Source organism: Octodon degus, unplaced genomic scaffold (assembly GCF_000260255.1).
Source record: "Octodon degus isolate 3935 unplaced genomic scaffold, OctDeg1.0 scaffold00127, whole genome shotgun sequence".
Classification (NCBI taxonomy): Eukaryota; Metazoa; Chordata; class Mammalia; order Rodentia; family Octodontidae; genus Octodon; species Octodon degus.
The window spans coordinates 6,768,283-6,790,986 of NW_004524703.1; the positions used below are offsets into that span (position 1 = coordinate 6,768,283).

General features: G+C 38.6%; 1 protein-coding gene across 6 annotated transcripts in view; it reads left to right on the forward strand.

The window, feature by feature from the left end:
* Positions 1-22,704, forward strand: part of Ryr2 (ryanodine receptor 2) — a 681,083-nt gene that overhangs the window by 303,490 nt on the left and 354,889 nt on the right. For all 6 annotated transcript variants that reach the window (XM_023700826.1, XM_023700825.1, XM_023700827.1 and 3 more), the window contains exons 7-10: positions 3,731-3,809; positions 7,632-7,744; positions 16,567-16,666; positions 17,322-17,418. In XM_023700826.1, coding sequence (XP_023556594.1) covers positions 3,731-3,809; positions 7,632-7,744; positions 16,567-16,666; positions 17,322-17,418 — 389 coding nt within the window. The remainder of the gene's footprint in view (positions 1-3,730; positions 3,810-7,631; positions 7,745-16,566; positions 16,667-17,321; positions 17,419-22,704) is intronic.

A 22,704-nucleotide genomic window follows, 5' to 3' on the forward strand; every position in this document is an offset into this window, starting at 1 on the left:
TAGCAGTTAATTGGAAAGATTCTCATCCTGACTAACTATATACTCTGATACCTGTGAACTAAGCAACTGCACTGAAGTTGGTAATCTGTAATAGTAGTTTCATGCTTGGAGTGCCTGTCATTCTGGTCTTCTGAATACAGGCTATTTGTCATTACATGCCAGTTGCTACCATGCTGTCTCTTGGGTAGATGATTGTTCAAAAAGAATGGGGTGATGAATGAAGGCAAGAGACAGGAAAAGGAATATTGTAGGAATGTCCTGCTTCAAGTTGTATATGGTTAGATTTTTGGACTTATGTGCAAACATAAGAAATATATAATTCTTTATGCCTATTTTAAAAAATATATTCTAATTTTTATATGTTTTTGCATCGTATTCTATAGGGACTTAAAGTTCAACATATCAATACTTGATGAAAAATACCTGTTCCATGGTATGCCTAAGATGTTTGATAGACAGACAGATAGTGCGATTAAGCTTAACATCCTAAGTTGTATGGTAATAACAATAAACTTGTCTTCTGGATGGTTAACAACCTAAGTTTGCAGACCAAGATTAGTGAAAAAGGAGGGCCGCAGGGAAAGCCAACATTTTGGCTTTAGCCTTCCAAGGTCAATTAAGACTCAGGACATATGAGAAATTGTACTGTAATGTCATGTAACTCGGTAGTGTCCCAAATTTTCTGATCAAGGAGATTATGGGGTCAAAGAGGAAAGTGATCAATGATGTAGAGTGTGCCTAAGGAGAGTCACATGGAGAGAAAACATTCTCTCAGGCTTTCACAGGGAGCACATTGGCCAACCAATGGCCGTGACTCATCCACATGGCTGACACTGACAAAGATTCTACAATCTGAAGTACAGGATCTCAGGATAAATCCTGAAGGGATTTCACTGACCTTATCATTCCCAAAGCTACAACTCTTGTTGCATAGGTCCTGCTTTACCTTGGTCTTAACCATCCAAGTATAAAAGAAAATATAAAATGTAGTAGAAGAAGTAAAGCCCTAGTGTTATATTGAGCTGTAGGAGGCTCAGGTCAACAATTTCTGACATTACCAGTGAAGTGGAAGACCCAATAGTATAATGAACTACTAAACTCTTTTAGAATGTTTTGCTGCATTTACACACCTATAATATTTAAATGATGGAACTTACAATAAAAAGGGGATACAGATGAATGTCCATGTTGTATCGTGTATTCAAAGTGGTTAGGATAGATATATAATTATATTCTCTTAATGAATAGAGGGACTTGTTCTAATGTTGTTTGTAAATAGGATATCATGTCTGCATCTTGTAGAGCAATTAAATACTAGGCAGAATGTATGCAATATGTTAATTATTGAAACTGTCCTACCAATTTTCTTTGAGACTATCTCATTGCTATTTATTTCTCAATAAAATTATGGAAAAAAATAAAAAAATAAAAATGATCTTTTCTCTAAAAAAAGTATATGAAAAGTATAGACATGTCTTTATTGTTGATTTAATATCATTTTTATTGATGTATTAGAACATTCAACACATCAATAAAAGAAATAAGAGAAAATGTTATCCTAACAAGTACTAAAAATTCTTCAATAAAATTCAGTATGTATTACTAATGAAAACATTATTAATTACTTAGTCATAAAGACTATTGTCAAGATATCAATAGCCCCCACCATAATTATGAAGCCATTCATGATGAAATTGCCTAAAATCAATAAATAAATATAAACATATGTTTAATGTGCTGTTTCTCTCTAACATTGTTCTGGAAGTCTTTGCTAATATATAAATATGGTAATAAAATACAGTAATATAGCGGCTGGATATAAGACAAATATAGAAAAACAATTTGTTGGTAGAGAACAATTATACATTAACATTTCATGTAAAGAAATTTTTTTTTGCAACTGGGGATTGAACTCAGGCCCTTTGCTTGCCATGGAAGCGCTTATTCTACTAAGCCATCTCTTCGGCCCGTTTTTTACCTTTGGGTATAGTATTCAAAACTTGTAGTCTGATAATTCCTCTTAGAATAGTTGAGAACCTCGACATGATACTTTGGTAGAATTGTTACCTGCAGACAGCCTGGAGTATGGTAGTCAATCAGTATAAGTCTTCAGTTTAATCCATTCTATAAATATTATTTAGCATCTTTTTCGTGCTCGGCAAACTGTCATAGTACTGAATATAGTACTTATTAAGACCGAGTTCTTGTCTTTTTGGAACTTAATTAACATTTAGTAGAATAACTATAGTCACTACTTCAGTATTATTGTGAAAATTAAAATGTATTTGAGTGATGATAGTGCCCCTTCTATTATTATTATTATTATTATTATTATTAAGAAATATTATAGATAATTTTAATAGGCCTTACCTTACGTTTTTGCCTCAGGAGTTTGAATATTATAAAAGTGTTAATTTTTCCCAAAGACAGATATTTAAAACAGTTGAGATCTTAAGTCAGTAAACCCCTTGGGCTGCCTGTTGGAAGGTCACATTTGTATCCTGAACTGGCTAAACACAAATCTGGGGATACTTGAACCTCTTTGTTTCTGTAGCTGTAGGAGCCAGTACCTCATAGCCAAGAGGCTGCATCAGGGTCCAGGTCAGCCTGATTGCAGACCTCCAGGCTCTGACTTCCCCGTATCTGCTTCCCATGAGCTCAGCCTCAGCCTGCCCTCTCACATCCATGGACAGGTGGTTAGCTATAAGAGCACTGTTCCCTAGTAACAGTTCTGTAGGTTTTGCATTAATTGTTTAATTGCCTTTGCACTAAGCTGGAGGGCCTAGGCCTGCTCAGGCCCAGGAATTGACTCTGGGTGCCCCTTGCAGGCCCGTGTGCTTACTTGCAGTGCACTTGCTCAGGCAGATGGTACATAGTATATTTAAAACTCACAGCAGATTCCTTTTTGTTTCCTCATTCTTATAACACTTAACAAGGTGTTCAGAATTGAAGTGGGAGAAGGGAAGGTAGCCTAATAAATGGTCCTAAACTTTATGTCCAAGAATATACAGTTAGGAGCTGGGGGTGGTGACCCATATCTATAATCTCAGCATTGAGGATACTGAGTTTGCCAAGAGTTTGAGGTCAGGTAGGGCTACGTAGTGAGTTCAAGGTCAGCCTGAATTGCATGACGAGACCCTTTCTCAACGACTACAAGAAAACACATAGAAAAACTTAGGGGTGAGAAGACAAAGGAAATAATGGCACAGGGAGTGTTTGATGATCCTGGAGGAATTACATACATGCACACACGTCTTGAGACTGCAGTCATTCACAGTAAAGTCAACACAGGATGGATTTCAAAGAGTTAAAGATTTTTCAATGAAAACGAAACTAGAAGATGAAAGGGAAAAGATTTCAAATTTCTGTTTGGGAGACATTTCTGACTGTCAGATCACATTGAGCTTTGTCTGATGGTCATGAATATCACATGAAGTGAGAGATGTACAAACATATCCCCAGTTACTTGTTCTCTTGTACTGACAGAGCACATTTCCTTAGTCTTTTATGCAGGGGAAAAAGGGCCATATTTCCTTTCGACTGTTGCTTGTAATGCATGCTCTGTAAGTGCTATTCTGCACAGGATTTTAAAAGTCTTAGATGCAGAAGCATCCAGATTGTTAGAAAAAGACTAATCAGCAGAGATAGACAGATGTCAAATTGCTTGTCAGAGTAAGATTTGGCTACGACTCTCAATACTTAGTCACAACTACTGATTCTGTATTTTCAGTATCTCTGCTGTCTGTCCACTTCCCGGTCTTCAACTGATAAGCTGGCCTTCGATGTGGGCTTGCAAGAGGACACTACAGGTGAGAGCACTGTGCTGTGGGGAAGCTGTTTTCAGAGAGAGCCTAGCTGGGACTAGGTGGGAGGATAAATATTATGATACATGATCAAAGATGCATTAGACACGTGTTTTTACGGCAGAGAAACTTAAAAGCAGGATTATGGAATGTCCCCTTTCACCAAATTCACTGGATGTGGCAGTGTAGAACTCCTGGCTCTACCTCCAAGTTAAAATGACGTGAGAGGTAAACATTTTGGGTCAATTCAGAACATGTGTGTATCCATATCCGCACAACTGTTGGAAGTGTCTTCCAGAGCTGCTGCAGGGAGTGGTGAGAATGCAGGGGTGTGCTGGGAGTCAGGGAGCGCGTATTGAGGGGAGTCACTGGCCGTGTGCCTTTCACTGGAATTTGCCTCATATATATATTTTCTTGCTGGTTATTCCCATGTCATTACCGGGATATTCAAACTAGTCTACAGTATGTTTGGGGGACCAGAACTTACATGATTTACTGGGAGGAAAACATATTGGTGTGATTGGTTTGTAAGTATTACTGCATGTCTCCCTCATCTTCCATCTTAAAAGTATGTCTAACAGTGAAAATGTGACATTTCACAATCTTGGTTTTCTAACAAAGAGGTAGAGCCTGAAAATCTCCATTTCTCTGTCCACAGGTATTGTACTGCATATATGTCTAAACAGACCTGTGTTTCCTTATTTTTGAAGTAAAAATAAAAATATATATTGAAACAGAGCTGCTTCTAGAAAATAAAAATAGGGAAACTCAAAATTTCTTTGTATTCTTCTTCTCCATTCTCTGAGGACTTTATATACCTCCGGCAATTTGTATTATCTTTACAGTGTATACGTATGACTTTTGTAATTAAAGAATATACCAAGTAGGAAAAAGGATGGAAGGAAATAATGCAAATGTTATTAAGTTCTTTTTTTAAGGGGAAATGAAGCCATCCCCTCACACCTTGACTCTTTAAAAAATATTTTGTGCTTAGCTGGGTTTTTAATGAAGTGGCCCAGGGAACAGCACTTGCTGAGTAGGCTGATAGCCCAGGGTTTGATTCTCTCCCACCAACCAGAAAAAGAGAGAATCTAGTTTTCTGGTATAGAGGGTGACTGTTGCAATTATGATGTTTATCTCAGTAAGATAGAAGAAAGAAAATCAAAATGTTTTCCCATAAGCAAATAAATGATAAATCCTTGAGGAGATAAAAATCTTTAACATAGTCTGAACATTATATATTGCATGCATATATCAATACTTCATGTGCTATCCAATTGATATGTATAATTTTAAATTTTTATGTCTCTTAATGAATGCACTGTGCTCGCTCATATCCCTTAAATTTTAAAATCTATCACTGGATAAAAATAAATCTGTATTTATGGAATTAATTAACTTTGGAATGGATATATCTGTTTTGCATATGAAATATTGAGAATACTTAACACTAAAAAGATAAATGTGTTACTCTGATTTTTATTTTATTTTTATTGACTCAGTCTGATTTTTTCTAGTTTTTAAATTTGTTCTTGTTTGAATTAATATGTTTCACTTACTGTATTTTAGTACACAGTTAAAAGCAAATTTTAAGTTTGGTTTTCAAAAGAAGTATAAGACACTACCTAGTACTTGTGTACATATGCTGAGCAGTTCCATAATAGAGATTCCAAGGCAGGTGTTTACTTGCTTCTTTTTTTTTTTTTTTTTTGGTGGAACCAGGGATTGAACTCAGGCCCTGGCACTTGCCAGGGAAGCACTTATTCTACTGAGCCATTTCCCCAGTCCCTACCTGCTTCTTGATCCCCTTATGCTACTGTCTTTATCCCAAAGCTATTTCTTTTTAATTACTGGATTTAAAAAAATGCATGTATCCCTTGTTGTACACTTGCCTAAACTAAACTCACAGAGTGGATGATTTGTTTCCTCCATTCTTATTTGTCAGCGTGTCTCCAGCTACTTCAGCAATGATTGGCCAATAGAGGATTCCTTGGTAATATTTGGGTGAATGCATGAAAAATGCAGATAGCCCCAGCACTGTGGATTGGGTGAATAAAGATTTGGAATTCCAATTGGTGATGACAAATAAGATTGATTTGTGTAAGAAAAGCAGTATAAACCACAGGTTACATATTGACTGTAAATGCTGAAGAAGCATTATGGGATGATTCAGGTATTTGTTCATGCAAAATTAATTTTTATTGAGTGCCTCTGATACGCTTGTAGAGCTGGGGAAATCCTAGTGAACGAAACTTGCAGCATCCCTGCTGTTCTGAAACTTACATCCTGGCACTGCAGAATTAGTCAAGAAAAAGAATGTGTTAGAGACAAATAGTAAAACTGGCTAAGAGAATGGTAGTGACTAGATAACAGATATCAGCTGAACATTTTTGCCATTGTTTTGTGCATCTTAAATTTAGATTTTTAAAAGAAAATGTATTTAGTACAAGGTCTCACTGTGTAGATTGGGCCCATAGTGTTCCTCCTGTATATAGCCTCCCAAGCACTGGGATTACGGGTTTGCACCACCACGCCCAGTCTTAATTCCCATCTCAGTGCACCCCAGGGGTGGGGCTGGCACAGTAGGCCCTGGGCTCGAACGGTTAAATTTAGATTTTGAAAACAATTGTGACTATGTAAAATATAATTATATTAGATGAACCCATTTTAAAAGGTCATTGAAGATTTCCATAAAACAGTATCAGTCTTATGTCAGGTTATATACATATTTTTCCCTGTGTGTGTGTGTGTGTGTGTGTGTAAAAGACAAAGAAAAACTCATATAAAGTCAATGGAAAATGGAAATACACTTTTTAAAGTTTCTAATACTAGGAGAAAATATCATACCATGTCTTATAAATAGATTGTAAGTAAAAGAAACAGTATAAATCATAAAATGAAAATTAAAATCAAACAGTATTCAGAAAATTAAATAGTAATTATTCACATTTCTTATGCAAAAGATTCATCTTTCTTGGAAATGTGCTATAATTTTAACTAAATTCAGAAATTTTAAATCTTTAAATATTTATTGCCTACCCCATTCTACTTTGAGAATTCTAATTATATGAATATAAGTTTCTTGATTTGAAAAAAAAAAAAGCAATTGGGAACAGATTGGAGAATTATGTGCATAATTACATAAACAGGACCTGATAAATTGGAAAGGGATCTGTAGCTTATGTTTATGCTTGACTTGTAAAAGGTATTATTTAATTTGATATATACTCAGGTGTTTTTATAATGTATTAAGAATTTTTTTACATTTGCTCTTATATGAATGTAAACTGCCACAGTTTAGAATAATAGAACAAGGCAAAGAAACCAAACAAATAATAAAAACCACAGAATGGTGAGATTTTAATGACAACAACTTTGCATTCTTTTTAAAATTAGCAGCCCAGAAAAGTACTGGGATTGTAAAAAATCCTTAGGATAGAGTTGTCATATCACAAAACTCCAAGTCGTTTTAAAAACCAAGTGTTAGTGAACTAGATATTTTTACAGAGAGTATTACAAAGAGAGTGGTGACATGTGATTGCGTACAGAAGGAAACCAGCTCGGGATGATTGTAGACCTGGTCTTCTGTTGGTACATGTAAATATCCTTTCAGAGCATGTATTAGTTACGGGGTCAGACACCAAGATGTTGTACCCTGTTTCTACGGAAGAAACTGCACTTCAGGATATCCTAAGCTAAGTTCTTTCCACTTTTGTGGTCTAAGAGCTTAATTTACATGAAATTTTACATTTGAAGAAGTGAGTGGTAAAGAAAATGAGATTTCAGTTACAAGGTATATCTCTGTTTCACACTTCCATTACTCCGCAGGGGAAGCTTGTTGGTGGACTATCCATCCTGCCTCTAAGCAGCGATCAGAAGGAGAAAAAGTACGGGTTGGAGATGACCTCATCTTAGTTAGTGTGTCCTCCGAGAGGTACTTGGTAAGTATGGGAGTGCAGGCGTGGACTTGGTGCTCTGATAAGTGACAGTTCATTGCAATTACTTCTTTACAGTTTATGCTACAAATTACCTAGGGAAAATTGCTTATAAATAAGCCTGTATCTATCTGGCATCCTATAAATAACTCCTCTTGTAAGAGAATAAATGTGCAAATGTGATTTGCCAGCTCTGTTGAGGCAGGCTTCTCCCCTGACCTTGACATGTGTGCTCATGATATTGATAGTACTTATTGATAGATTTTGTTTTTAATAGAATGTGAATGTAAATATAGTCTAATCAGGAACTCCAAATTTCATTGTCTCTGTTTTGTGCTCAGTGTAAAGATCACATTAATGATGTGAGTACTTATTTTGATATTTATAAAAGTAACTTAATGCATGTGAGAAACACCATGTTAGGGAGAAACATGCAATGAAAAAGTTTTTTATCATTGACATTGTCTTACTTCTAAGAGGACAGCTGGAAATGGGAAGGTGACAAAAGAAGTTTGTTTACTCATTCAGGATATATTACATTTTGATGGTAAAGCCAGTTAAGTATTTAACTTAGTAAGTTCTGGTTTTATTAAAGAATAATCCTATACAGCAGGCAATAGAATATTGAAATCTGTGTGAGGGCTGCCAATAGGAAGCATTACTTTTATTTTAAGATTAAGAAGGCAATTTCACATGACACGAGGCATCATAAACTTTGCATGAACATCCACGTCAGCACTCCAGATGTGCTATTTATGTGGGTAATGATTGAAACACAGATCAGAGGCCAAGCATGTCACAGTGCCGCCAGTCAAACTTGTGTGTGACTGATTAGGATTCATTAAGTGGTCGGTGCCTGCTTGCTCTATAAACACGGAAATAGAGAGGGTTGGGGATGCTTTAAGTCAGTTTTGATTGACCAACACCTTCAGCTTCAGCTTGCAAACATTTCTGGGAAGAGCAGCTTAGTTTCACTCACTTTGTGGAAAGAGACAATGATGAAGACAGAGCAGTGGCATAAGAGTGCCTCATGTAACTGACAGCAACTATTAAATTCAGTGGAGTGCCTACTGTTGCATAGCTGGAGGGAGGCCCGAAGCGTTTCTCTACTTCTGTTTCCCAACGGATGTAGCTGGAGACAGTCACCATGAAGATTTCTAGGAGATCCAGGTGTGTAGTTTATTCAATAAGCATTTATTTATCCCTCGCTAGATTTTCAATACATAAATTCAAAAATTCACACATTTTGAATGTTTACAATTTCTTTTTTTCTCTATCTAGCAGAGTTTATCAGTCAGGATTATATTATTTCAGAATGAAGTAGTAGTAGAACATTTGGAGCCTCAGAGGCTGGAACTTCTACTATCAGTTCTATTGCTGACCACCTGAGCAAGTCATGTAGCTTCCTCAACCTAGGTGCTCATTTGTAAACTGGGGTCGATGGTAGTGACAATACATGAACCAAATACTGTGAGGAGACAATGAGATCATGAATTTGAATCTGCTTTAAATTATAAAGCACTGTACAGTTAATGGCAATAATGGTAACGGCACACAGCTTACTTCCTATTGACTTTGTAAATAAACTTATTAGTAAAAAAAATCACAATTTGCGAGTTACATTTTGACTAGTTAAGCTCTTTGTTCTTCATAACCTTCTAGATGGAGCTACAAAAGAGCAGCCTCTTTTGCTAAAATTTCAGTTTATTTGCTAAGGAAGCCAGTGTTTTTACAGTTCATAGATCCTAGAAACTAGCAAATACAGTAAGAGGAACAACAGCAAAGATCGCAGGCACAGTACACATAATTTTTGACCACAAAGAGTTATTGGAGGAAACAAACCATGCTAGTCAGATTTCTGTCACTGTGACCAAATACCTAAGATAAGTAAGTCCAAAGCAAGAAAGATTTATTTGAGCTCATGGTCTCAGAGATTGCAGGCCATGGTCATTTGGGACTACGTGGAGACAAAACATCAAGGAGTGCATGGGAATGCAAGGCTGCTGTCTGCCCGATAGCCAGGAAAGAAGGGGAGAGTAGAAGGGATTGTGGTCTTAATATCCCTTCCCAGGGCACAGGCCCACAGGCTTCAGGTCTTTCCAGTCAGGCCCCCACTTCACCATTCCTAGTGGAGCCATCAGCAGGGAACCAAGCCTTCAACACATCAGCCTTTGTGGGATAATTGACATCTGAGCCATAGCACAAACCCAACACATATGTAAGTGTATGAGAGTATCCCGAGGCAATAAACATGTATTGTGGTAAGATTGAGACTGTTGAAGGAAGTCCCTCCATGTGCGGCAGGACTCACCATCATCACAGGTTTCTGCTGTGATTGACTAGTAGGGTCTAGACCCCACGGACTTCTATGGTAGACTCAGGAATAAAGATTAAGAAAAAAAGGCAAAAGCGAGGTAGCAAAAGGACTTTGAGATAGACAAAGGCAGCTAGAACAATCCATACACTGAGCCCCATGTAACTACAGATAGATCACATCCATATATCTTCATTGATCAGTACTAATGTTGAGGCAAATGAGTAACTTCTTGACCCTATTTCTTTATCTGCAGGATGGAGAAAATAGAGAACTTAACTTAAATGGGTGTTAGGATTATATGCTTCAATTCCAACAAGGCTCATCACTTTGCATGGGTAACTGCTATCATTACTTACCTGGGAGATTTGTCCATATGGCAATGGCTAGAGTAATGGCTACATATATTTAGCCAAAAGAAAACAAAGTTGGGAAAGAGAGGCAATATTATAGGAGGTATTCAATGAAGACATGTTACGTGAAAATAAGAAGTATGTTCTGAGAAATTCTGATGTGGTTTAAAAATAGTTATTTTTTTTCTGAAACAAATTAATTAAACTACATATCTCCCTTCAGTGCTATAACTCCTCAGTAGTGACTGGCATCTGTTAGCCGATGTGCCACTTTTCTTACACCATCAGCGAGAGCTAAACTCAGGTTAAACTATTTAATCATACATGTTAAATACTAGTACTATCGAACATTTGGATGGTAAGTTGATTAAACTTTATCTAATAATTGCTATTTTTCACCTCACACTCTGTGAAGGTGCCTTATGGACAGAAGACATTATGTCTGCTTTTATAAGTTGGATGGTAAGACAGGATTTTCTAAGGATGAGTTGAAACTCAAAATATCCTTGTAAACTACTCACCCGAGTAATGTGTTTTCCAGTTTTTGCTGTTTATATCTAATATGAAAGAATATCTTAATCCTCTTTTGAGACATATCCAAAAGGAAAGCAGGTTTTTTTCCCTCCTGGTGGGATTTTTATCTTCTTTTAAAGAAAGCTTTAGCAAAGCAGCTTAGGTATGAGAGAGATGTGTAACCAGAAGTACAGAGAAGAGGGAGAATGGGCTCTGCCTCCTGGGAAGGCATGTCAGACATTTTTTACATGTGTTAGCTGTAGAATCATCCAATCTACACAAAAATTTCCAGGCTGTGGATAGGGTTGCTTATATTGGAATGGTCACCTATAAATAGGAAGTGGTTGCACAATCTTTAAAAGTTTTGTCAAGCAAACAGCTGGTTAAAAATAAATGTGAAAAGTGGGATCCTTTAATCTGCAGAACAAAGCTATTAATAGAGGCCATAAAAATTTATTCTACATGTCTCCTACCAATATTGGAATTTTTGATGAATAAAAGTTTTAATCATGGAATGTATTGCTGAATTGCCTCAAGTTGCATAAGAACAATGAAAAATATAGCGATCATAAGTGTGTGCAAATGTTTTATTATACCAACGGATCTGATGTTGGAGGGACGGTGATGAGACCCGAACCCAGAACCTCATGCATGCTAACTGTGTGCTCTTCTTCCTCTGGGCTATGTATACCCTTTGGCACTGTAATTCAGTTTTGATTAATTTACTTTGAGCCATTTTTTATAATCTCCCTGTGGCTCAGGTGATGAAATCATAGAATGTTACATTTGAAAAGAGCGTCTATCTCTGTGTCTGTTATGTAGTTTTTTCTTTCAAGAGAAAACATGGAAGCCTGAGGGCACACATGACGTGCTTGCTTTCTGTAGATGATAATTTATTCAGAATGCTGGTTACCAGAGCCCAAGTGCCTGACATTTAATGAGAGAAAAATAACTCAGTAGACAATTATGTTAGATAAAGGTTTAGAGATTCCCAAACATTTCATGGTCATGGACTCCTCTAGCAATCTGGCAAAGACTTTTGACCTCATGTCATAAAAATGTTTTAAAATGTATAAAATAAATACAGAGTTACAAAGGGAGCTAAAAGTATAATTCTATGGTTTATAGAATTCCTGGGAGATAATTTTTAATGCCACTTCTATTTCTAAGAAAATGTACCTCTATTATGTAATATCTTCTACAAAACAAAATTTTTGTTTTTATTTATTTATTTATTTTAGTAATTTTATTGAGAAACAAATAGCAAAGAGACAGTTTCAAAACCGGTCAGTAGGACAGTTTCAATAATAGATACATTGCACATTGTTGTGTCAGTGGTTATTCACTGTACAAGATGCAGACATGACATCCCATCCATAAACACTATTAGAACAAATCTTCCTATTCACTGAATTAAGAGAATGTAGCAGCGTATCTATCCTAACTATTTTGAATATACAGATACAAAATGGTCATGCAGTTGTATCCCCTTTTATGTTTAGTTTTGTCAGAGAAGGGTATTCCATTGTTATTTAAATATTGTAGGTACGTGAATTCAGCAAAATATTCTAATATAGTCCAGTAGTCCATAATAGTAGTGGGTCATCCACAGGACTGGCAATGTCAGAAGTTGTTGACCTGAGCCCTTTACAGCCCAGCATACTAACATGGCTTTACCCCTTACACCTCGTTTTTATACCTTTCTGGTGGATGGTTAAGACCAAGATAAAGCAAGACCTGTACAACAAGAAAGTGACTTTTGTATCTGATAAAGTCAGTCAAGTCCCCTCAGGATTTATCCTGAAACCCTGTACCGCACTTTGTAGATCCTTTGTCAGTGTCAGCTGTGTGGATGAGTCATGGCCATTGCTTCACCAATTAGCTCTCTGAAAACAAAGTTTTTGGACCAGCAGTTTTGTTTGGTCCTACCTTATTCCTGCCAAATTTAAATCAACAGTTTTGACAAGGTCCTCAGATGAGGACCTTGTGTGTGTGTGCTTTATAAATTCTGCAAACCACTAACATTTGATTAAAGGTAAGGCCAGGGAGCATGGCTGCCCAAATCCTTGATTCTGCCATGGATTTATATGTTCTATGGTGCTTATATTTTTCAGCCTAAGACAGATTTTTCTTTCAGCTTCTGCCAGTATCTATTTTTGTGGTAAGGACAACTCATCTTTGTTTCAGCAGTTGCAACTGTTACTGCATTTTGAATATTTAATACCACAGGCCTGACTTGGTGCTCTTCTTACTCAGATTTCTCTTTGCTGTTTAAGCAGCAAAATGAAAAAGCAGCCAAAATTTTATGCCCAGAGAATATTTTATTTTGAGGACTAGACATGACTTAGGTAACTTTCGGTGACTAATGACCTTAAGGACGTACTTAGGATTTTCTCTGACAACTAAAATTTGAATGTTTGTATCACTGTCTTGTATGCTATGCCTTGTCTTCAGTCTGGGGTAGAACTTGAGGGAATGTCCCATGTTTCTGCCCCTTTTCCTGCATTTCACTTTCTGTCTGGTTCCTCATTACCTTTCCAGAGCAATAGCCACTCACTGCCTAAGGCATGAGGTCCATGACCTGGGAGCAGCCTTTGCCCGCAGGTCCGTAGGTCCTCACTTGCAAGAATGTACCCTCAGTCATAAAGGGGAGAGGTCACTGTCTTGGCTGCTCCCACATTTCTGCCCTTTGGTGGCAGCCTCCCCTTTATCATGCATACCCTCGTCAGACCTTGTTGGATGGCTAGGCAGGCCCAGACCACTGCCAGTGACAAAATTTCCAGTTTATTAAAAAGGAAAATCACTAAAGGAATGTACAGAACTTTCTGCATGTTTTAAATATTTATACTTACCACAGGAGCATTGTTATTATTCATGTTGAAATCCAGTAAATGTATAAACTTATTTGGAGTCAGTATCTTTAAAATGCAAGCCCCAGACCAGAGTATGACACTTGCTCCTTTCATGTCCCCTGTGAGATCCTACCTTTCCCAGGGAAGTGACACTGTGCCTCCCTCAAGGCCCGTATGGCGTGCTGTGCTCCAGCATGCTGGCAGGAGCATTCTCTCCCTTTTTACACACTGCACACAGCATTTGCTGTCTGTATTGCACCTTCCCTACACAATTACAAGCACTCTCAGGGTAGTGTTTTTAATTATTTTTGATAGTTTAATCAGAATCTATGTCATATACACATACATATGATTTCTTTTACTAATTATTGAAATACGAATATATGTAGAATTACTTTAAAACCTTTTAAAAAGTCTTACACCTTTATTTTAAGTGCTGGGAATTAATCCCAGGGCCCTGTGTTTATTAATCAGGTGGTATGCCTCTAAAAACCTATGCTGTTTTGAATTTAAAGGTTTAATTTATTGCTGCCCATACTTGCCCAGAATAATCCTGTATAGGGTTAGAGAGAAGGTTGTGAGCCTCGTCAGGTGGCATAGAAGAAGAAAAAAGAAAACTACGTCAAATAATTATGTTGTATGATAATTGCTGTGAAAGAAAATGTCTTGCTTGTTCATTAGGTAGGATAGGATTAATTAGTAGTCAAAAATTTTTGATAGGTTGGAAAAGAAATCAAGTTTGTAGAGGAATCTCAGCTGAGATTATGCATGTTGAGGCCCAGGAGAAAAGAGGTTGTACCTAAGGGTATTTGTTACCTTGTCATTGCTGTGACTAGTGACCTGAGAGTGTTCATAGAAAAGGCTTATTTTGGCTTATGGTTTGAAAGGCTTTAGTCCATGGACACTTGATACAGTTATGTAGACGTCACAATATCAAGAGTTCCTTTTTTTTTTTTTTTTAAGAGAAGAGAAGCAAAGATCTAGTCTTGCTGAGAGCTTGTGAGCTACTTAACTAGAGGACCCCTGAGGGTTTCTAGGTCAGTTTGTTATACAGAAGGTGTCTACTTCAAGCTGCAACTAGCCTCTAGCTTACCAGGCTGGTCAGAACCCCAGGAACTTCTTGCCCTTCTCCCAGTATCTATCATACCTTTCAGATTTTATTTATGCTGAGGTGAGAGGGACAGGAGAAGGGACGGGGAAGAGATACATCTATGTATGTGTGCAGGATAGCTTGGGTAATTGTACTGCTGATTTCTGTGGGCCATGGGAAGGAGCAGTTAATGCTTAATTTTTTTTCTCTTTAATCTCTTATAACTTTTCTTGTTGTTTTTTCCCCCAATTTTGCATGTATATATCTGGTAATCTAAACTAATTTGAAGATAACACTATGCAATACAACAAATACTATTGAATTCATATTATTTTGTTTAGTGAAATTCTGCATATTTTTATTTTTAAAAAAATTATTGTTCTGTACTCTCTTTAAAAAATAGAAAAAGAGAAAAGAATCTTAGGAGCTTGCTGGCATGATTAAAATCTTTAAAAGCTGAGGATGTCACTAGCGTTGAGAAGGTGCTGCCAAAACATGAAGGGATGTTGGTGATGTTTTCTTGGAGGGATTCTAGGAAAGCAGGTTGTGTTTTCTCTGAAGTTATAAACACAGCCAAGTAGCGATTAGTAATTTAAACATGTTGTTTGGCTGTATGTATACTTTGTCTTGGTTAACATTTGATAAGATCCCATATTACATCTCAAAGATGTTAAATATGATATTTTTGTGCTTATCAGGCAAGTGCTTATTCTACTGAGCTATCTCCGCGGCCCCTTTGAGTTTTGAAAGAAATTGATTATCCATTTCCCGTGGCTATTTGGAAATATTGCCACCTAATGGCCAGTATATTAAATTGCAGATACCAGCTCTGAAAGGACTCCATAAGCTGAAAGCATTGGCTTAGCAGAGTTCATCACTTCTTCGTCCATAAACTGTGTGATGTGGAGACAATTTATTTATGATTTTAACCTCCCACTTCCTATACCACTTGTCCATCGGCAAGCTTTAATACGAGTAGTCTCTTTTTACACATTTTGTTAATATATTGGTTGTTTGTGTTTTCTGATTATTAATTTAAGTTAGTAACTTCTAGAATCAAGCTGAAAAATATACCCGAGTCAAGTAAAATCTTTCATTATTATCTTTTTCTATTAGGTTTTTTTTTTTTTTTTGCATTTTTAGTACAGGGTCTAAAGGGTTTCACTACACAGATTGCACTCATAGTGATCCTCCTGTTTTCAGCCTCCCAAGCGCTGGGATTATAGGAGTGTGCCACCATGCCCAGTCTCATTCACCGTCCCAGCATGCCCCAGGGCAGGGCCAGCACAGCATGCCAGGGATCAAACCCCAGTTGCTGTGCCTGTCTAAGCAGGTGCTTTAATCCGCTATCTGTCTGGCCCTACTATTGGTTTTAGAGTTCGTGTGCATACATGTGTGGTGGCTGTGGTGCTACAGATGGAACCTCGGGTTTCACACTGAAATATATCCCAAGCCTGTTTATTATTTTTTATTTTGAAACAAGTTCACAGTAAAGCACTGAGTTGCCCAGGCTGATCTTGAACTTCGAATCCTCCTGCTTCGGTCTCCCAGCATGCAGGGGTTAAGGGCATGCACCACTACACTCTGCTCGGTCTTTCATTTTTGACCCACAGGTATGAGCTAGTTCTCTATGAGCAGTTCTAAATGTGCAGCGTTGTGCTCACCCGGTGGGATTTGCCAGTGATGCCTCTCTTGCCTCTCTGCAGCACTTGTCCTACGGCACTGGCAGTTTACACGTGGATGCCGCCTTCCAGCAGACACTTTGGAGCGTGGCCCCGATCAGCTCAGGAAGTGAAGCAGCCCAAGGTGATGACTCTTCTTTTGTGAGGGGCTCAGCCTCGGTGCACAGCTGATGGTCCTCTCTGGAATTACAATAATGAGCTGGCTGATGAGCAGAGATCACATGTGTCTAAGTACTTTCTCATGCAGATACATGGTGTGAAAGATCTCGTTGAAATTGCCTCTTCAGAGGGGAACTTGTGCTAAGGTTTATCTTGCCTTATTTCTACGCTGTTGTCAACTTGAACTTATTGTTATCTTCATGCATCAGCTTTCAAAGGGCTGTTTTCTCTGTCATATTTTGGCTTCAGGGCCTTGCTCCATTTGGTTGATGCTGCAGTTTTCACTTTCCAGGTTCCCGCCTTAGAGCTTGATCGCAGTGTTTATGTAGCAGGTTTCCCAGGGTGTGACCTGTCTTTGGCTGACTGTTCTCACTCCACATATGGTCAAAGCTGATCCTGCACATGTTGGTGTGCTTGTTGGAGCTCTCTGTGTGGCTGAGGTTGGGACCAAGCAGCGTTGCTCAGAGGGGCCAACCCGCGCTGCCCCCCCCCATGTGATGTCATACAGCTTCTTAGACCTTGTTAGACTGAATGCAGAAGATTGGACCAGAGCAAGTGTCTGGCCACCAACGCCTGACAAAGGCAGTTCCGGTGCCAATGACTTCTCCTTACCCTTGCAGGGTATCTGATTGGTGGTGATGTCCTCAGGTTGCTGCATGGACACATGGACGAATGTCTCACCGTCCCTTCAGGAGAACATGGCGAAGAGCAGCGGAGGTTGGTACTTGAGTAACCACATTGTACCAGCATTTATGCAATGCTCATATTTTAGATTTACACCTGTGGGTCTGATTTATTGCACTTATGAGTATGGTCTCTAGTTGTTTCCATTTACCCATAAAAGCCTCAAGTGTATCCTTTTTTATAGCTGAGTAATACTTCATTGTGCAAAAATACCACATCTTTTTTTATCCATTCCTTTAGTTGCATCCATTTACTCATAAAAGCCTCGAGTTTATCTTTTTTATAGCTGAGTAATATTCCATTGTGTAAAAATACCACATTTTTTTTATCCATTCCTCAGTTGGGCATTTGGGTTATTTCTACGATTTAGCTATGACAAATTGTTCTGCTATAAACACAGATGCACAAATATTTCTGTGGTATAATGTTTTCAGTTCTAATCCTAGTTTTTTGATGAATCTTCACACTGATTTCCACAGTGGTTGCGCCAGTCTATACTCCCACCAACAATGGAGAAGGGTTTCTTTCTCCCTCCAGCCCCTCCAGCATTTTTTATTGCTTGACTTCTTGGTTGACACATAATGCAATGCAGTATTTTCCCTCATGTTTTGTATGACACAGTATGTCTTTTTTGTTAAGATTTCTGGCTTTGAGACAAGATGAAAGTAGTCTGCATCCACTGGGGGGGATGCATAGATATTACAAAGCTATAAAAATACTTAAGGGTGATTAGATGCTGCTGCTTTGCCTCACAAATTAATCATGAATTAATAAGTTGAGTACATCTGTGAAGGAATCACACCGAGGGAAGGCTTTGGATGCCTTTTATGTGTATTTAAATCTTTTAGTGGGCATTTCTCATATGATTAATAAAGATGCTTGTATAGCTTGTTTAATAAGTAATTACTATGGTAATTTAATAAAAAGGCATGAGGATCATTTACAAAATTTATAATCATTTAATGAACTCAGGAAAACTCACTCCAAGACCTGGCACTCAGGCTTCTTCTGGGTGGACCTAGTTTATGGTGAAGAGCACCGCAGATCCTGGGAAATTCCCTGGGCTGTAAACATGTTCATTTAATGAATTGGGAAGATGATATGGAGAGTGGTAAAAGTATTTATGTACAGATGAAGAGGATGTCAAGCAGCGCTTGACTTGAGGAACTCCTCACAAACAGAAGGCTAAACCTGAAAGACAGCACAAGCGATGGCAATGTGTTCTGGGAGTAGCAGATAAGGCAGGGCCTGGAGGAGAAAGTGGAAATGAGAGAGTGTTTGGACTGCTCTTCTCACATTCCTTGGGCTGGCTTTGCCTGTGACATGGCTGGGAAGGGTCATGGGCTGAAGTTGGGCTGATCATCGCTATGGTAGGCAGAATTCCAGGGTGGTGGCACACGTCTGGAATCCCAGAATGCTGGGAGACTGAGGCAAGAGGATCACAAGTTGTGTGCTCAGCCTGGGCAATGTAGTGAGACCCTTTCTCAAAACTTTAAAAGAGGAGTCTAATCTCCAGTATTCCCTAGCCCCAGGAAAGGAGAAGAGGGGCTTTGAGGAGGGATGAGGAGAGTCTGAGCAAGGGGAACCAACCAGGAGAAGGCTTTTGTGGTGTTTCACATCCCGAAAGTAAGTGGTAACTCCCAAGGTACCCTCAGAATGCAGCAAACTACCTGAGCCACAGGCATTGTGTTGGTTGATATCAACTTGGCTGAATCAGCTCCCACAGTTCTCAGTGTGGGGGCCTAGCCCTGCAGGTGGGCAGGGCCCAGGAATTGAGAAAGGCAGGAAGCCTCCCCACCTGGATTCATGCTGCCCTGCCCTGCTTCCGCTTCCGCTTCCGTGGAGAAGTCTCAGTCTTTGGAGGAGCTTGGTCTTGGCAGCCGCACCACTTTAGAGGAGCTCTGATCTTCACTGTGGAGCGCCGGTCTTTGCAGTCAGCGCAGAAGGAAGAGAGAGACTTCATGGACGCCGCAGCTGCTGCTCCTCCTCTGCTCCTCATTGTTTTCTGCCGCATGAACTGCTGTCCTTTGCCTTGGAGCCAGCAGAATATGGACTGAACCCTCCAGTAACTGTGAGCTAAATAAACCTTCCTTCATTTTGAGTGTTGGGTATTTGTCCCAGCAACGAGTAAAAAGTAATTAAGACAGGCATGCAAGTAAAAATGAAGGATCCAGGCAGACAGGAGATGTGGATTGTGGGAGTAGTTGCCACATAGAGAGTGGTGTGATGTCCTCTTTGAGGATGGCACTGAGGATGGTGGGAGATGGCTCATACTGCTAGTAAAGGTGGATTTAAATTGAGCACAAGTAACATCAAGCAGGAAACCAGGATATCCTTTTCTTTGGTGTGGAGAAAGCATGGGTTGTGTATAAACCGTGAATGCATGGGAGTAACTGAAGGAACGTGCACCCACTGTATGATCACTCAGAAAGGGAGGGAGGAGGGCTGAGGACACAGCTCTGTGGGCTAGATGCCTGCCTGGCAAGTGCAAGGGCATAGGTCTGATCCTGGGTACTGCATGCCTTGCTGGCCCCGGAATACAAAACCAGGCATGGGGGGAGGCACATGCCTATAATCCCGCTGCTGGGGAGGCTGGGACAGGAGGATCACTAGGAGTCTGAACTACATAGCAAGACCCTGTAACAGATAGATAGATAGATAGATAGATAGATAGATAGATAGATAGAAAGAATTTAAAAAAAAATAGGGAGGAGCCAGTGCTGTGGGGATGTGGTCTTCAATCTAGTGTGGCTCCCCAAGGCTGTGGGCCCCTGGGATAGACTTGGTGAGCAGGAGGCTGCCCTGAGAAGCCTGCAGGACCCTCGTACTTCATATATGCATGGAAGAGGGACAGTCAGCAGGGCACAGAAGAGGACTGAGTGGAGAGCGAGGGAAGGGAGCTGTGGAAACAGAGGACTGGGGCACATTTTAAATGCTAGGCTGGATCGCTATGGAGGCAGGAACTGCTGGGGCCATGCTGCTGTCTCCTTTGAGTCTTCCTTCATTTGTTCAGTGGAAGACTGAACCAGCCAATTGTTGGAACTCTTCTGGCTGTTTCTGCAGACACTGTGGAGATCAGTGGTTAGGCTGGCTGGCTGTAGAGTCAGGCAGACTACCTGTGTGACTCACACATACAGGTAACTCAGTTTCTTTAAACTTTGCTTTTACTTCACTGTAAAATGCAGCTTAAATATCAGGTCCTACTTTACAAGGCTGTTATACAGATTAAATGAGCAAATATGCATAAAATATTCAACACTTATTAAGAGAGCAACACATTTATTGAAATGGCTATTATGACTGTTATTCTGTAGACTGTAGAGACAGCATTTAGCCAGATGTTATGGAAGAGATTGAGAAATCCTGATTAGGTGGATAAAAGTATGGTAGAGCCTGGACTTTGCTGGCTAAGAGGCCAAACAAGACCAAAGAAAGCTCTTTAAATAGCCCATTGGCAGGGACGTGGCTCAGTGGCACAGCGCCTGCTTGGGAAGTGCAAGTTCTTGAGTTTGATTCCCAGTACCACACACACACTCATAAAATAAAGAAAAATAAAATTAAAAATTTTTGAAAAAGAAAAAGACAGCACCATTATCACTATAGAGAAAACTAAAGGAAATTTCAAACATGTTTTCATATTGTTTGGCAGTCTCTCCTGTTACATGTATGTTTAAGCCTACTTCTTCACCCCAAATGCTAGTGTTGTTTAATGTTAATAATTTTCATGTCAACTTAGTGTCAGTGTTTATTCAATTCAACATATGGAGGCCCTTACAAAATAATGTTGACAGTAAGGGTACATCTGTTTGTGTCTCTTTTGATAGCATGTTCATGTGAGTGAAATTAGATTAACATACATGTCAGATCATGACTTGAAGGAGAAAATGAGTTAGAAATAGATTTTATGGGTCCTCTGGGACATTGCTGAAGAAAGAAGAGGTATATTTATGTTGATTACATAGTGGGATTTAGTAATTATCTGTACATAATGATGAAATAATTCCTTAAAATTTAAGTTTCTAAAATGCTTTGTTACTTCAAGTCCTGTTAATATCATTACAGAGACATTTGTAAATCTTCCTCTGTTCTTACTGGAAGCCATTTCCTGAGCCTTGGGGAGCTGAGAGGTAAAGGACAGCTCAGCCTGGAGGTGGCATTTCCTTAATTGATGTCAGTTGGTTGGGCAAAATGTATAAGGTCCATCTCAAATATATTTTGACTCATTAAAAAAAGAAGATAATTTGAGTTTGGGGTGGGGAATTCAAAGCTAGGAAAGTTGGAGGGGAGTATGTAAAATTTTCTTTTGCCCCTGGGATCTTTGTCGTTATTTAAGAAGCAATGAAAATAATTAAGGAGAGGACCAGTGGTGACATTTACTTGTGAGCAATTTAGGACTATTTTGAACATTACTGTTGTGTTCTTAAACGGATTTGTTAGTCTTCCCTGCCTCATTCCACTGACAGGTATTGTGTATACATAACTGTAACTGTAGCTCTTAAAAATGCAGTTCATTAATGGGTCCATAATTCGAAATATGGATAGAGATAGATTAGTATCAGCTAACTCTTCACATTGAGATGTGGTGTGTGTATGCAGTATATGTATGCATGTGTGTATGTCTATATGGTTAATTTACTTCTAATAAAGAATGTTAAAAATGCTCTTAGAGAGCTGTGTACAACTCAGTTAAATAGAACTGGATTAAAAAAATGAGACCCATCAAAGTTAATTAAGCTGATAGTTATGTAACTATACTTGTTGCCTATATTAAATATACTATAGACTGGATTCTGACATGCCGTGAAATATAGTGTCACTATCATTTTAAATTTCTTTATATTTTTTCCAGGAAGGCATGATGCACTGAATATTTGGAATATAATTTATCTAAAAACATAAGGTAAAGACAGAGTCTGTGGCAGTTGCAAGTGGTCAGAAGATAGAAGGGAATGATGTCTTGAGCAGTAACTTGGGATCCAAACTTCTGTCTTGTTACTCAGACCTCACACACAATGAGATAAGTTAAGGAGGAATAGATTCCAATAGTTGGAAAGGGGATTTATCAAATATAATGCAGTTTTTCTTTATTGCTTCTGGAGCCTCGAAGTTTGATTATCAAATTGTATTTGAAGCATCATATATTGTATATGGTTCATATTGTCTGTTCTAGATGTTGTCTTTGAATTGCATATCATTGATTCTACCTATAATTGTATGTGAATGTGAAAAAATACTAAAAATGTATTTCTTTATGTGCACACACATTTATGCATTGCCTGTGCACTGTATGAATTAAATATGCCATACTTCTTGTTAATT